The sequence below is a fragment of the Neolamprologus brichardi genome, chromosome 7, assembly GCF_056152115.1.
Source record: "Neolamprologus brichardi isolate AB-2024 chromosome 7, ASM5615211v1, whole genome shotgun sequence".
Classification (NCBI taxonomy): domain Eukaryota; kingdom Metazoa; phylum Chordata; class Actinopteri; order Cichliformes; family Cichlidae; genus Neolamprologus; species Neolamprologus brichardi.
In genome coordinates this window covers 23,826,330-23,841,910 of record NC_142110.1, presented here as the reverse complement: position 1 = coordinate 23,841,910, position 15,581 = coordinate 23,826,330, and the positions used below count along the sequence as shown (strand labels likewise).

The following is a 15,581-nucleotide window of genomic DNA, read 5'->3' as shown; positions in this document are numbered from 1 at the left end:
TCAGCAGCACACAGACGCTGGGAGAAAAAGCCATACGGGTTTAACTTAGCATCTGGGGCCAATCACTTAAAGGCCAGTTTAGTAAGAGTACTATTGTTTTTCATAAATTACTGATAATAAATAGCAAAAAGAAAGCACTGATAATTGCATGGAGGATGTCCATGCAATTTTAGAAGGAGCAGAAATGCTATTGTTTGGACATTTTTTCTGCTTTTACATAGACCAGCAAGGGCATTAGTAAGACCAAATGGTATCACCAAGTATTTAAAATGTCCCAAAAGAGTGGTAAAAGTAGTTTTCCACTCATCCTTTTCTTTTATGTTTATAAGCATTACACAGATTTAATTTTGTAAAAAATTATGGTGCCATGTAAAAAGGCTCAAAAGCTGAACTGAACAGAAGTAATCTGGTGATTTAATTTAACCACCGGTTACCCCCAGCAATCAGAAAATGGCCTAAGAGTCTTACTCTTGTTTTAGACAAAAAAAAAAAAAAAAAAAAACTTAATGGAAGGGAAAGCTTTAACACTTTTTAAGCTCCAGGGCTCGCAAAATTTCAAAATCTCTGGTAGCCCTTCGGGCAGGAACTCTTCAGTTTTTGGTAGCCCAAAATAAATTTAAGTAGAGAAGAGAGAAGAGAGCAATTTTTTGATTGATGTTTTGTTTCCTGTTTTGTTTCCGTTACAATATTATACATTAAAGTATAATAGTGTAACGGAAACAAAACATTAATCAAAAAATGTAAACACAAATTACAACATTGTATAAAAATTACAATCATCAACTCAAATACTTGGTTCTAATTGAACAGAAATTTCTTTGAACTTGTAAGAACTATGTAGAACATGAATCAGTCTGTGTCAGATCCTGGATTTGAAATTTCCACTGAAGTCACGGGTAAGAGGTAAGTGGAACCAAGATCTAGGCCCTTTGCTTTTTGAAGTTTGCAAAGACTGCTAAATTTTGCCAGTGGTAGTTCACTCTTTGCAACATAGTACGCTGTTCTAAACAGATTTTTCAGGTTTATTTTTAGTATATTATTTGCAATTGCTGTTTGTTCTGGGAAAGATATTGCAGACTGAGCAATAATGCATTTCTTGCATTTCTCATGGGTTCTAATGGGGGCCTTTCTTAAAATTACTGGTCCCAGTAACAAAGGCGCTTGTCGACTCAGAAATCGAGGGAAAACCAACAACACACCCGGCAGAACATTATGTTATTTACACGGGTGCACATAAGTGGTCCGCATGTGCGCATTCGCTGTCAAAATAAAAGACGCGCACCAGATAAGAAGTTGCAATGCGCGTTTGCGTCCATATAAAAGGCAGTGTTTTTGTCCGCTAGAGTGGGATTTTCACGGCACATTCTGCACCACATCTCTGTGCGTTCATCATTTGTTTGAAGCCAGCTCACCTCCTGCAACCACTTTTCCGAGAATACGCGCTTCTTTTATGGTTCGGACTCCATCTGACGTTTCTTTGGAGGTGGAGGAACACCAAAGTAATTGCTTAAAGGAGCTTCTTCGACATCTTTAAGAGTTCTAAACAAATTTCTGCCCTCCTCCAGAAAATCTTATGTACGCAAACACCCGTTGCAACTTCTTATCTTGTGCGCATTTTTTTTATTTTGACAGCGAATGTGCACCTGCGGACCACTTATGTGCACCTCTGGTTATTTAGTTCGTCATATTGCAGCCACAGAAATTCTTTTGTCCATGAAACCATAAAGCTGCACTTTCTTTTTGCCTTATAGTCTGATTTGTCATAACTTTTCCGTTTTGTGGTAAGCTTTTCTTTGGCTGTCTTTGGCAAATTCAAACGCGATTTCAATATGTCACATATTGACAGTGGCTCACCGATGCCAATGACATAATTACCCAGCTACATTTCCGAAAGAATGCAAAAGCATTGACATATATTTTTCCTTCCTATGATTGCCCGACGGGCAGGGCAAAGATAGATTCTGGTAGCCCGACTGGAAAAATCCCGGGCTAGCGATTTTGCGAGCCCTGAGCTCTCACAATTGATGCCAATCACTGTGGAAGAAGTGGGGTGAATGGCTATGGTGAATGACACTGCAATGGCAATCCCTGCAGCGACCCCACCAATTGGCACTGAAGTGGGAGAGGTCATGTGATGGCCACTGAAGCCAGAATTACTTGTCACAATTACGGTGCACATTTGGTCTATAGCTGCTCCATGAATAAATGTTGCACATGCTTGTGTTGGCCCAAAGACAAACCTTGTTTAGATAAAGCCATATAGGTATGGCAGCTGAGTCTCCTGAGTCCAGTGTTTGGCCAGATAGTTCTGTCATGTTTTGCAAGAAGTTGTTAGCAACAGATAAATACTCAGGTAAGATAGGGGAGCTGTTACTGGCAGGCCAGAGGATCCCAGGGACAGTAGAGGAAGAAAGTGGTGGAGACTGGACAGGCAGTTGAGTAAAAGGGGAATATGTCTTTTGTAAGCAGGCAAGCAACTTAAAGAGACAGGTAAGTGAGACAGTAAACCTGAGCTCAGTTTTCCCACAAAGCACAGGCATTGCATTTCACCAGGAAGTCACAGACAAACAAAAATTCAGGATTCATAACTGCCAAAGCAGGGGCAAAGCAAGAGGATCACAGAGCCACATTACTACCATGCACGTAGTAATGCCATCTGGCAGAATGTGGAAGCACAATACTACTGCAAGTAGTTAAGGAAACGGAATACAAGTATTACAGAAAAACCAGAAGCTCCAACTGGAGGCAGCATCTGTAAGAAAAAAAAAGCAACTCTAGCTGAGAAAGTAACACTTTCACAGCAATTTGCAGGAGCACTTATTAAAAGATTTGAGTGTATATTGGCCTTTTATGTAAAAACATACATACAAGCTCAAATATATACATACATAAAAAAATCCTAAATAAATTCAAACTTATGCATACAATTAATTGGGATTTAAAGTAATTAAAATTTCAAACAGTTGCTGAAATGATGCAGAGGAAGAAATGCACTGCAGTGGATTAAACTAATTATTGCTAAATTAATGACTAATGACTTTTGCTGTGCTTCTCTTAAAGGATAAAGATGACGAACAGCTACAGCTGACAGCTGATCCTGGGGAGTCTCACACAGAGGAAACCCTAGAAGAGACAACAGGAAAAAAAATAGATTTAGTTTACTCCCTTAATGACAGGCCACCATGGTACCTCTGCATTTTGCTTGGCTTCCAGGTAAATGTATCTGATGACTTGTTTATGCCCAGTGTCACAGCAGAAAACTGTATCTAACCTTGCTACTACTGCAGGAAAACATTCTGCTTTCATTTATTGAACATCTTTGATTGGCTTTAGCTCTGGAGGTAGAGCCGGTCATCTACTGATTGAACGGTTGGTAGGGCAAGCCTGCCTGCTCGAGTCTGCTTGCCGAGGTATCCTTGGGCAATATAGTAAACCCCAAGTTGCTTTCCAATACATTCACTGTGAAAGTGTGACTGTTAGAAAGACAGCACTTAGGTGCAGAAAAAAAGTGCTTGTGTGAATGGGCGAATAAGTGCTTTGAGTGCTCAAATAGAAAAGGGGTATATAAGAAACAGTCCATTTACTCTTATAATGAAGCCTCTTGATGTTAGATCAATGCCAAAGCAAGGAGACAAACCTACAGCTCTGTAAAAATAAAGTTGCATTGGCTAAACCAATTCTCATTTACATCTACAGCAAATGCGAGGTCAAATTAGCAGTCATTATTCATAATCCCAAATTCCCCATCCTTCTCAATTTCTTTTTGAGACAATTAAAAACCTTCTATAACTCAGTAACCTAATGATAGATATTGCACCATCAGCTTCCTTTATCTGCAGTTTAGTGCTGGACAGTTAGGGAAGTGGGTTTGTCAGTGTTTTCCCAGCTGTATGTTTCCAGCTTCCAGCTTTTTAATACAGAGAAAGAGAAGTGTGACTAAAGCTGAGGTAAATGTAGTTGAAATTATAACTAGAAGATTTCCATAATCCTGACATGTTGATGGTAATGTCTTTTTTGTTGTTGCAACATTTACAAACTAAAAAATAAACAATAATTCAAAATTCAAAAAATGACATTAATGTAGTTAAAGAAAATGTCTCACTTTAAAAAGGAGTGATAATTAATGTATGTTGGCAACAGTATGTATTTATTCACAATAAGGTCTGTCAGTAACCCTAACCCTGATTCTTTAGTGACTCGTTAGACTTTAGTGTGAAGTTGCTAACATGTGAGTGCTTGTATGTGTGAGACGGTTCTAGACATGAGCAGAAATGAGTAAGGGGGATTTTGAGTAAAAAGGAAGGGAAAGCTAAATATGACATGTAATTTTCTTTACACTTTTAGTTAACTATTTCAAGTCGTGTCAAAACATTTTTGGAAATGGGACTTTATTTTATTAATAACATACAAGCGTGTGGGTAAAACATGCACCAAAAACTAGAGTGTCAAGAGTTAATTTCATGGCTGATTAGCAACAGCATTTCAATCATTCAATAACATTATTTACAAGACCTGCAATATGGTTAAAATCCAAAGTGTGGTCATAAGTTAGTAGTTTAGATATTTTCAAGGTTATAATAATACCAGTTTTCTTTCAGGCTGAGTGACCTCTGTTGAACCAACGACAAGGAAAATATGACCATGCTGTAAAAATATATTAAATTTAGGCTCCAAGGCTGGCATGTTGAAATAACCAAAATATTGGTGACTTTATTTTCTCCTGTAGCATATTATTGATTTGTATTTATTTGAAAATAATCTGTTAGCATTTTAGCATATATGTATATATGACCACTCACTCAAATCTTTTAATAAGTGATGCTGAAGGTTCTATTGTGTCTTTTAACTTGGCATGGCAAAAGGCCATTTATGTTACTGATCAGGATTGACCACAAAATATGAATGTTGGGCAAAATTTAAAATCTTTTAGGTTTATACATCTGGAAAGAGTAACTTCTACCAGCCTATCTCATTCCACAAGGAATCCTCACTGCCATGGAACTGATGTCTCCCTGATTGATGTCCAAGGGAGTTGCAGGTTTGGAAAATGATTAAAACAAACAATTCCTGTGTTTTCCACCCCTGTGTGAAGTATAGTAAAGCCTTGAATGTCAGCTGCAAAGACATAAAAGGATATGACATTTTTGCCAATACTTGTGGCATTACCTTCTTTTGTCAGCATTGCTGAAACACTAAGGATACCCGCTCCATTGCCCATATTATTATTATTATTATTTTTTACAAATCACTTAATATTTTTGGACGACATTGACAAACTAGGTTGTGTTGATAGGAGAATTAGCTCTGACCACACCGATGGTGTTGTCAATGACATATAATGTGTTTTGTACATCAGGCTGAAGCCTGAGAAGCAGCCTTAGTGAGTCCAGATATATGTCTGTGCATCACTCAAATTAGATTAAAGTGTGAGACATCTGAGACTGAACATATCCTGCCAGCCAGGCCGTTGTGTTTTGATGTAGCAGATACAAGATTGTTATTATTCTAGCTGACCACACTAGTTCTGAGTTACAAGAAATAGCCTTTGTCATAATGATTTAAAGCAAAGAAACACTGATATACGGAAACTCTTATTGCTTACTGAGTAGAGAACATCAGATAAACCAGTATTACTGTTTTAGATTTAGACATTTCCTCAATTACACTTGGCATTAGCATCTGATCTGTACGCAGATATTTTGAGATAATGACATCCAGTACAGTCTGGTATGAAATTAATTCTCATCTATGTCATTGCACATTGTGACTGTTTTTCAATAAAAAACAACAACACAGCAAGCATTAAAGTCAAATAAAAAGGAGTTTTATGAAAATAAAAACACAAATGAATCTGTATAAAAAGAAAATATGTTTAATCCTTTAAAATCTCTCTATTATTCCACTTTCTGCAGCATTACATTCTTGCTTTCGGTGGCATCATTGCAGTTCCACTGATCTTGGCTGAACCGCTCTGTATAAAGGACAACAACATTGCTAAAAGTCAGCTGATCTCCACCATATTCTTTGTGTCAGGATTGTGTACGCTGCTGCAGACGACTGTTGGAAACAGGTAACACCCTTTTATGATTTCAGTGAACCAAAGCAGACGAAAACACAAGTGTTCACACAAGAATTTCCACTTGTTTAATATCTTTTGGCACTAGCTTTGCAGTGCGCAGACTGAGACAATGCCCCACCTAAAAATGAGTGAGCGTTTTATTTGTTTGGCACACCTGATATTGTGGAAGCATTTCTTTGTTCAGTGAGGATTATTGAGGATTAATATAAGTCTTCCTAAAACACATCCACAAAGGATCTCAAGTAACAGCCCAGCTCCTGTAGTGGTTCATGTGAACTTAAACTGTGGGTTAGTTTATTGTGGGGATCTCTAGAACATCTCATGTCAGTAGTAAATAATTGCCTAGCTAGGGCACTTTCTGAAAGAGAGCAACTTCACTTTTCAACTCTTTGACACACATATCACTTTTTATTATGATTATTATGATTCACAAACAAGAATAACAACAGCAAATGATAATTACATGTTTTGTTATTTTGCTGTTAGATATAAAAGTTACAATACCTTACAATACAATGTAGCTTGCCATCACCAGTGTGTGAATATGTGTGTGAATGGGTGGATGACTGGATGTGTAAAGCGCTTTGGGGTCCTTAGGGACTAGAAAAGCGCTATACAAATACAGGCCATTTACCATTTACAATTTACCTTGCGAAGGCCAGGGGTTTCTTTTCTTCCAAGAACTCCACTGATTGGATTCCGATTTCTTTCTGAGTTTATTATAAGAGCCAGTTTTCTCATGCACATTCTTTTTCTTTAAGAATGTGGCAGCATGTGTCCGACATGTAGCATTCTCAAATCTTTTAGCGGCATCCTCTGTAGCAGAGTAGTTACTTAGTTAACAGATAATGTTAGCTGATATGAAATTTATATCCAACAGGAAGAGTCTGTTAAATAAATAGCAGCATTGCCAATGGTAGAGCAATCAAATAAAACTGCTTGGGTGAAAAGGAGGATGTTTTTCATAGTGATGTGTCGGTCGTGAACGAAACAGCTCTTAGAGCCAACTCTTTGAAGTGAACGACGCAAGCCGGATCTTTATTGGGAGCCGTGGTTTTTTTTTTCTTTCTCTCACCCTCTCTCTCGCACTTTTTTTCCGCTTCACTCAGCACGCGAGTCTTGTGCTTTGTGCTGGGAAGAGGGGGGAGGGGCGGTACTTACGCTCATAGAACAGAGCCCGAGGGAAAGAGAGAGAAAGAGAGCCAAGGACAACAACGTCACATTAGAAAGGTGTAGTGATCATCCACAACTATTCTCAGTTGCAGATGATAAAGGATTCAGAAAGTTTATTCATGCAGGTCCATATGGCAGAGAATGTGCATCTTCTTTTTGTTTTCATATTTTTTCATATTTATATTTAATTGTGTATTTGCAGTGTTTTGTGTTGTTTCACTTTAAATTTGTTTAAAAGGAAAAAGCTGAACATTTTAAATAGTTAAAAGTTGAAATGTAAATAGTTGGTTTTTGTATTATATGATTTATTTATTACATTTTATGTGGAGTGAATAAAAAAACCCCCGAAGCACATACAGATCACAACAGAAGTGCTGCAGGATGCTAGGGGCAGTGTTGAGCTTTTGTTACCTAGTGGCTACACAAGCCAGGAAGTACCAACAACTTGGTGTGTGGTAGTAACAGGTAATCATTTTTTTAAATTATTTGAATATATATGAGTACCTGTGTATAAATACACAAACAATACACACATGCTTTCAATTGTGTAATTTAAGTGATCTAGGTAGCTCTGTTTTGGAAGTTTAGTTAACGCTAGAAGTGTGTTTTGGAGTTTGTATGTGCTTTGTCTCTAGGGGCCACTGTATATATTTATATATATATTTATATATAAACATATATATATAAAACCACAGTTTTTTTCACATTAATAATTCCCTTTGTGCATAATTTTATATAGTTGTTAATAATAAATTAATTAAAGCAACAAAACAACCTGAAGAGCCGGTTGGGAGCCGAAAGATCCGGCTCTTTTTAGTGAGCCGAGCCGAAAGAGCCAGTTCTCTAAAATGGGCCAGAAATCCCATCACTAGTTTTTCAGTTTAAGTTTCAATCTTATTTCTATAGCACATTTAAAAGACCAAGGTACATCAAAGTGCTTCGCACAAGAGCCGCATTTGCGGGGTTACAGCAATAGAGTGATGAAGAAAATACAGTTATCATTATGAAAAAAGTTTCAGATAAGTGGCATGGCACAAACACAAACTGAGTAAAAATTTAAAATCGAATTTGTTTCAAAGGCTAGCTTAAACAAGTGGGTTTTTAAACGTGATTTGAAGGATTGAATGGATTCCGACGCATTGACTGTTTTTATTATCGGGCTACAGAAAACTTAAAATGAGCTTTTCAGGTTACTGCCAGGATTTGCTTGGAAGTCCTACCAAGGAGGGGTTAACATTAATATCGCACTACAGCCAAATCCTTTGTTTTACAGAATGAACACTATGGGTGTATTTTATTGAGTTTGAATTTTTTCTCTGGATGTTTGAATTAGTTTTAAACACAAACTGCATTCTCACTCTTCATTATGAGCATATGGCAAGGGGAAAATAGGTACATAACTATGACACGAGTGTAGTCTAAACTAGGAGGAAAGAAATAACATTTGATTTCATTCCCAAAAAATACATTACAGGACTCTGTAATAACAAAGCTGGACTACCCTTTGGCAGATTACAGTATAATAAAACCAATGGATTGTACACTATACTATACATTTGCACATACGTTTTACAAGCACTAACTGATTTGTAAAATGCTGTAAATTAAATTAAATCAGAAAAACACTGTCATATCATAGATAGACTAGAAAATAAAATAACGACTGATCAATACAGGTTGTCGTAAGCTCTATGCAGACAGGTACACATACCACCAACTCAGATAATGATTGATGGGCTAAGGGAGGAAGACAGGATGAATTGAATGTCACATGTGATATTTTGACAAACTTGAAATATCAGGAAAGGGATTCCATTTGTGATAATCAACTGCCAATTCCTAAAGTGTCTAAATGAAGAATGAACCATGGTTCCTCCTCAGCTATAAATAATAAGTCCGCCTAATCTGTGCAGCAATTTATTTTGACAGTTAAATGATTATGTGTGGAGAAAAACATCAGCATGATTAATGTCCGTTTGCCACTTAAGGTTAAAGTTAACTTTTAGGCCAATCTTATGGATTGTTGTTTCATGAGATTGATCTATATACGTATATACCTGTGTGAGAGAGTAAAATCAGTGTAGTTATTTTGAAATTTCTATTAAAATAATCCTTTTGAAAGAGAAAGACTCATTTTTATACTTTTATTTTGTTTGTGTGGGAAGCAGTGTAGCCATATATCACAATGCAGCGTGGCGCTCCACAAGTAAGCTCAAGCTTACTATTGTAACACTAAGCCCGAGCAATTAACTAAGAGTTGAGTGTTCTTCCTACACAGTTTGGCAAAAGCTTGAACATACAACAATAGAATTTGAGAAAATACTTTGAGTGAAGTACTTCAGTACTTTAAGTTTCTTTGGTTTCATTCCCCTTTGAAAAAGAGAAATGTTTCATTGTATCATGTATCATTTTGGTGCAAAAAGTGCATAAGAAAGTATTACAGCATACAAAATGGTAGCAATTGAAACAGACTCTTGAAACCATAGAACCTAGTAATAATACTTTGTTTTCCATCTAAGGAGAAAACAATCTGCTAATAAAAATTATCTTCAGGTTTGCTTTGAGTATACAAAGCTAAGCGTAATCAGAAGAGACTTTACATCATTTGGTCAAGTGACCTTTGACCTTTAACTTTAAAATTATTGACTTGCAGGTTACCAATCCTCCAGGGTGGCACATTCAGTTTCATCACACCAACACTGGCAATTCTTGCATTACCCAAGTGGCAGTGTCCTGTGCCAAATGCACCTGTGAAACCATTGGTGCAGTTTCATAATGGCACCAGTCCACTACAAATGGAAAATTCAGATGAGGTCTGGATGACAAGAATGCGTGAGGTATGTTCACTTGTGTGGTTAAAAAACAAGGTGTGTGTGTGTGTGTGGGCGGGGGGGGGGGGGGTATAAATAAGCAAAGAAGTGAAAAAAAAATGTTGTCAAGAATTAACATTTAAATGTGAAGTTGAATTCATTTTAAGTCCCTCGACAAAAAGGAAAAAGGACAGTGTGAAGAACCCAACGAGAGAAAAGCTACATTAAACGTGGCTTAATTGTCACGGCTGGCGGGGTGAGCCGTGTGGTGTGGAGGAAACGGAGGACCCAAAATGCAGACAGCCGATTTGATGATAAGAGTGAGGGTTTAATTTACAGTGTACAAATAACAGAACTGAGGGCAAGACAGAACATAACCTAAACTGGGTGAGCTAAATAACAACCGGATCATACAAATGGGGTGGGAGGCAGAGAGACACAGACGAGGAACAGACACCATGAAACACAGACGAGCCGACGAGGAGCACAGGCAGACACGCACTATAAATACACACACCAGGTGATTAGGAAATGGCAGACAGGCGGGGACACAGCTGGAACTAATGGACATAACGAGACACAAACCTACAAAGTAAAACAGGAAACACACAGACTGTTTTACACAACCAACTGGGGACACGATCAGAACGCAGAGGAGAGACACAGGTAGGGATGATAGAACACACAACTCAAACCCTAAGAACAAATACAAAATCAGAACAAACTAGAAAAGTGACAATAATGAACTGAAAGCGCTGGGTCACCGACCCAGGACCATGACAGTACCCCCCCCCCCTCAAGGGCTGGCTCCAGACAGCCCAACAGAAACACAAAACCCCCCCCCAAAAAACAGAAAACGACCCGACCAGGGCGGGCGGCGGGGGTCCAGGACGGAGGGACAGAGTCCAAAAAGGCCCAGACGGACAAGTCCAGGGGGCCGACCCGGAGGCCGACAGCGCCGGAGGCCAAAACAGTGCAGTTCCGGGGGCCGACCGTGCGGAAGGCAGCGGCAATGACGGGGAAACAGTTCAGGGGGCCGACCGCGCGGACGGCGGCAGCGGCGAGAAAACAGTTCCGGAGGCCGGCCGCGGCAGCGAAGATGCCCAACATGCGGCCCGGCAGATGACCGACGATGTTGAGGCGGCAGTTGGGAACCTGAAGGCTGCGTGGCCTTCGCTGGACCAGACGAGGCAGGAGCTGAAGCTGGACCAGGCGAAGCGGGCGAAGCCGAGGCAGAAGCTGGACCAGACGAAGCGGAGGCAGAGGCTGGACCAGGCGACGGCGTGGGTGAAGCCGGGGCTGCAGCTGGCGAGGATGAAGACGCCGAGGCTGCAGCTGGCGAGGATGAAGACGCCGAGGCTGCAGCTGGCGAGGATGAAGACGCCGAGGCTGCAGCTGGCGAGGATGAAGACGCCGAGGCTGCAGCTGGCGAGGATGAAGACGCCGAGGCTGCAGCTGGCGAGGATGAAGACGCCGAGGCTGCAGCTGGCGAGGATGAAGACGCCGAGGCTGCAGCTGGCGAGGATGAAGACACGGCTGCTGCAGCTGGCGAGGATGAAGACACGGCTGCTGCAGCTGGCGAGGATGAAGCTGCTGTTGCTGCCGGCGGCGTGGATGGAGCGGCAGCCGGCGAGGATGATGAGGCTGCAGCTGGCGGCTGGACGGGCTCCTCGGGCCCTCCAGCTGACGAGGCAGGAAGCTGGCTGGGTTCTCCTGAACCTCCAGCTGACGAGTCTTGGGGCTGGACGGGCTCCTCGGGCCCTCCAGCGGACGAGTCTTGGGGCTGGACGGGCTCCTCGGGCCCTCCAGCGGACGAGTCTTGGGGCTGGACGGGCTCCCCGGGCCCTCCAGCGGACGAGACAGGAGGCTGGACGGGCTCCTCGGGCCCTCCAGCGGACGAGTCTGGCGGCTGGACGAGCTCCTCGGGCCCTCCAGCTGACGAGTCTGGCGGCTGGACGGGCTCCCCGGGCCCTCCAGCTGACGAGACAGGAGGCTGGACGGGCTCCTCGGGCCCTCCAGCTGACGAGACAGGAGGCTGGACGGGCTCCTCGGGCCCTCCAGCGGACGAGACAGGAGGCTGGACGGGCTCCTCGGGCCCTCCAGCGGACGAGACAGGAGGCTGGACGGGCTCCTCGGGCCCTCCAGCGGACGAGACAGGAGGCTGGACGGGCTCCTCGGGCCCCCCAGCGAAAACAGTCTCAGAACCAGTGGGCACTGGAGCCCCTGGCAGGGATGGATCAGAACCAGCAGGCGCGGGGACCTCTGGTAGGGATGGATCAGAACCAGCAGGCGCACGGGCCTCTGGCAGGGATGGATCAGAACCAGCAGGCGTACGGGCCTCTGGCAGGAACAAATCAGAACCAGCAGGCGCACGGGCCTCTGGCAGGAACAAATCAGAACCAGCAGGCGCACGGGCCTCTGGCAAACACAAAGCTGACTGCAGCTGCACCGAGCATTGACTCAGCTCAGGCAGCGACAGCCGGGTGCAGTCCTCAGCTGGCTTCTTTACCTCCAGGGGTCCAGAGTCTGCTGGGGGCTGAAACCCAGCCTCTGGGGAGGCCCTGGAGTGCATCTCAGTCTCACAACTGGCCAGCTCTTGAGGAAAGTTTGCAGGATTGTGTGGTTTGTCTCTCTGCAAAAAACACTTAGAAAAAGAGTCCAAAACGGGAGGCAGAGACGCAGCCTCCTGTACAGAGGGAGTCGGTGAAGATGGCATAGATGACTGGGCTAGTGGGGATACCGGGGGCCGAGCTGAATGCGGCTGTGCAGCTAAATGAGCTTGCGGCTGTGCAGCAGGCTCAAAAAAACACAGCCCCGGTATAAACCGTCACTAGTTCTGGTGAAACCAAAAGAGTGTCTTGTCCACTCACCACAGCCGGCCGCTCAGAAATCCCCAGGTCCGACCGTGGCGAGGAGCGTCGGCAGCGTGAGCGCCGTTTCCCCCTTGAAGGCTGGGTTGACGGGCCGGGCAGAACATCCTCTGTCGGAAGTGAAGCATGAGTTGCAGGGTGGGTGGTAGCAGCCGGGGGGTGAAGACGGAGCTCGTTCAGAATGAAGTTCTGTGCGAGCGGGTGAAGTGAGTCCAGTAGCCAGGAGTGAGCAAGGATTAGCTGCTGTAGCCTGGCTTCTACAGCGCGGTGAAATGCCTCCCCCTCATGCTCAAGCCACAGGTTAACTAACCTTGAAACAGAGTCAATCAATTCCTCCCGAAACTCCTGGGAGGGTGCGGATGCTGCTGGGTCCATGTTTGGTCGGCTCGTACTGTCACGGCTGGCGGGGTGAGCCGTGTGGTGTGGAGGAAACGGAGGACCCAAAATGCAGACAGCCGATTTGATGATAAGAGTGAGGGTTTAATTTACAGTGTACAAATAACAGAACTGAGGGCAAGACAGAACATAACCTAAACTGGGTGAGCTAAATAACAACCGGATCATACAAATGGGGTGGGAGGCAGAGAGACACAGACGAGGAACAGACACCATGAAACACAGACGAGCCGACGAGGAGCACAGGCAGACACGCACTATAAATACACACACCAGGTGATTAGGAAATGGCAGACAGGCGGGGACACAGCTGGAACTAATGGACATAACGAGACACAAACCTACAAAGTAAAACAGGAAACACACAGACTGTTTTACACAACCAACTGGGGACACGATCAGAACGCAGAGGAGAGACACAGGTAGGGATGATAGAACACACAACTCAAACCCTAAGAACAAATACAAAATCAGAACAAACTAGAAAAGTGACAATAATGAACTGAAAGCGCTGGGTCACCGACCCAGGACCATGACAGTACCCCCCCCCCCTCAAGGGCTGGCTCCAGACAGCCCAACAGAAACACAAAACCCCCCCCCAAAAACCAAAAAACGGAAAACGACCCGACCAGGGCGGGCGGCCGGGGTCCAGGACGGAGGGACAGAGTCCAAAAAGGCCCAGACGGACAAGTCCAGGGGGCCGACCCGGAGGCAGACAGCGCCGGAGGCCAAAACAGTGCAGTTCCGGGGGCCAACCGTGCGGAAGGCAGCGGCAACGACGGGGAAACAGTTCAGGGGGCCGACCGCGCGGACGGCGGCAGCGGCGAGAAAACAGTTCCGGAGGCCGGCCGCGGCAGCGAAGATGCCCAACATGCGGCCCGGCAGATGACTGACGATGTTGAGGCGGCAGTTGGGAACCTGAAGGCTGCGTGGCCTTCGCTGGACCAGACGAGGCAGGAGCTGAAGCTGGACCAGGCGAAGCGGGCGAAGCCGAGGCAGAGGCTGGACCAGGCGACGGCGTGGGTGAAGCCGGGGCTGCAGCTGGCGAGGATGAAGATGCCGAGGCTGCAGCTGGCGAGGATGAAGACGCCGAGGCTGCAGCTGGCGAGGATGAAGACGCCGAGGCTGCAGCTGGCGAGGATGAAGACGCCGAGGCTGCAGCTGGCGAGGATGAAGACGCCGAGGCTGCAGCTGGCGAGGATGAAGACGCCGAGGCTGCAGCTGGCGAGGATGAAGACGCCGAGGCTGCAGCTGGCGAGGATGAAGACGCCGAGGCTGCAGCTGGCGAGGATGAAGACACGGCTGCTGCAGCTGGCGAGGATGAAGACACGGCTGCTGCAGCTGGCGAGGATGAAGCTGCTGTTGCTGCCGGCGGCGTGGATGGAGCGGCAGCCGGCGAGGATGATGAGGCTGCAGCTGGCGGCTGGACGGGCTCCTCGGGCCCTCCAGCTGACGAGGCAGGAAGCTGGCTGGGTTCTCCTGAACCTCCAGCTGACGAGTCTTGGGGCTGGACGGGCTCCTCGGGCCCTCCAGCGGACGAGTCTTGGGGCTGGACGGGCTCCTCGGGCCCTCCAGCGGACGAGTCTTGGGGCTGGACGGGCTCCCCGGGTCCTCCAGCGGACGAGACAGGAGGCTGGACGGGCTCCTCGGGCCCTCCAGCGGACGAGTCTGGCGGCTGGACGAGCTCCTCGGGCCCTCCAGCTGACGAGTCTGGCGGCTGGACGGGCTCCCCGGGCCCTCCAGCTGACGAGACAGGAGGCTGGACGGGCTCCTCGGGCCCTCCAGCTGACGAGACAGGAGGCTGGACGGGCTCCTCGGGCCCTCCAGCGGACGAGACAGGAGGCTGGACGGGCTCCTCGGGCCCTCCAGCGGACGAGACAGGAGGCTGGACGGGCTCCTCGGGCCCTCCAGCGGACGAGACAGGAGGCTGGACGGGCTCCTCGGGCCCCCCAGCGAAAACAGTCTCAGAACCAGTGGGCACTGGAGCCCCTGGCAGGGATGGATCAGAACCAGCAGGCGCGGGGACCTCTGGTAGGGATGGATCAGAACCAGCAGGCGCACGGGCCTCTGGCAGGGATGGATCAGAACCAGCAGGCGTACGGGCCTCTGGCAGGAACAAATCAGAACCAGCAGGCGCACGGGCCTCTGGCAAACACAAAGCTGACTGCAGCTGCACCGAGCATTGACTCAGCTCAGGCAGCGACAGCCGGGTGCAGTCCTCAGCTGGCTTCTTTACCTCCAGGGGTCCAGAGT

The 15,581-nt window shown here is 45.6% G+C and overlaps 1 protein-coding gene across 1 annotated transcript in view; it reads left to right on the top strand.

Moving 5' to 3' along the window:
* Window positions 1-15,581, top strand: part of si:dkey-106n21.1 (solute carrier family 23 member 2) — a 54,104-nt gene that overhangs the window by 8,804 nt on the left and 29,719 nt on the right. The window contains exons 2-4 of the mRNA XM_006782326.3: window positions 3,061-3,213; window positions 5,913-6,070; window positions 9,906-10,089. Coding sequence (XP_006782389.1) covers window positions 3,061-3,213; window positions 5,913-6,070; window positions 9,906-10,089 — 495 coding nt within the window. The remainder of the gene's footprint in view (window positions 1-3,060; window positions 3,214-5,912; window positions 6,071-9,905; window positions 10,090-15,581) is intronic.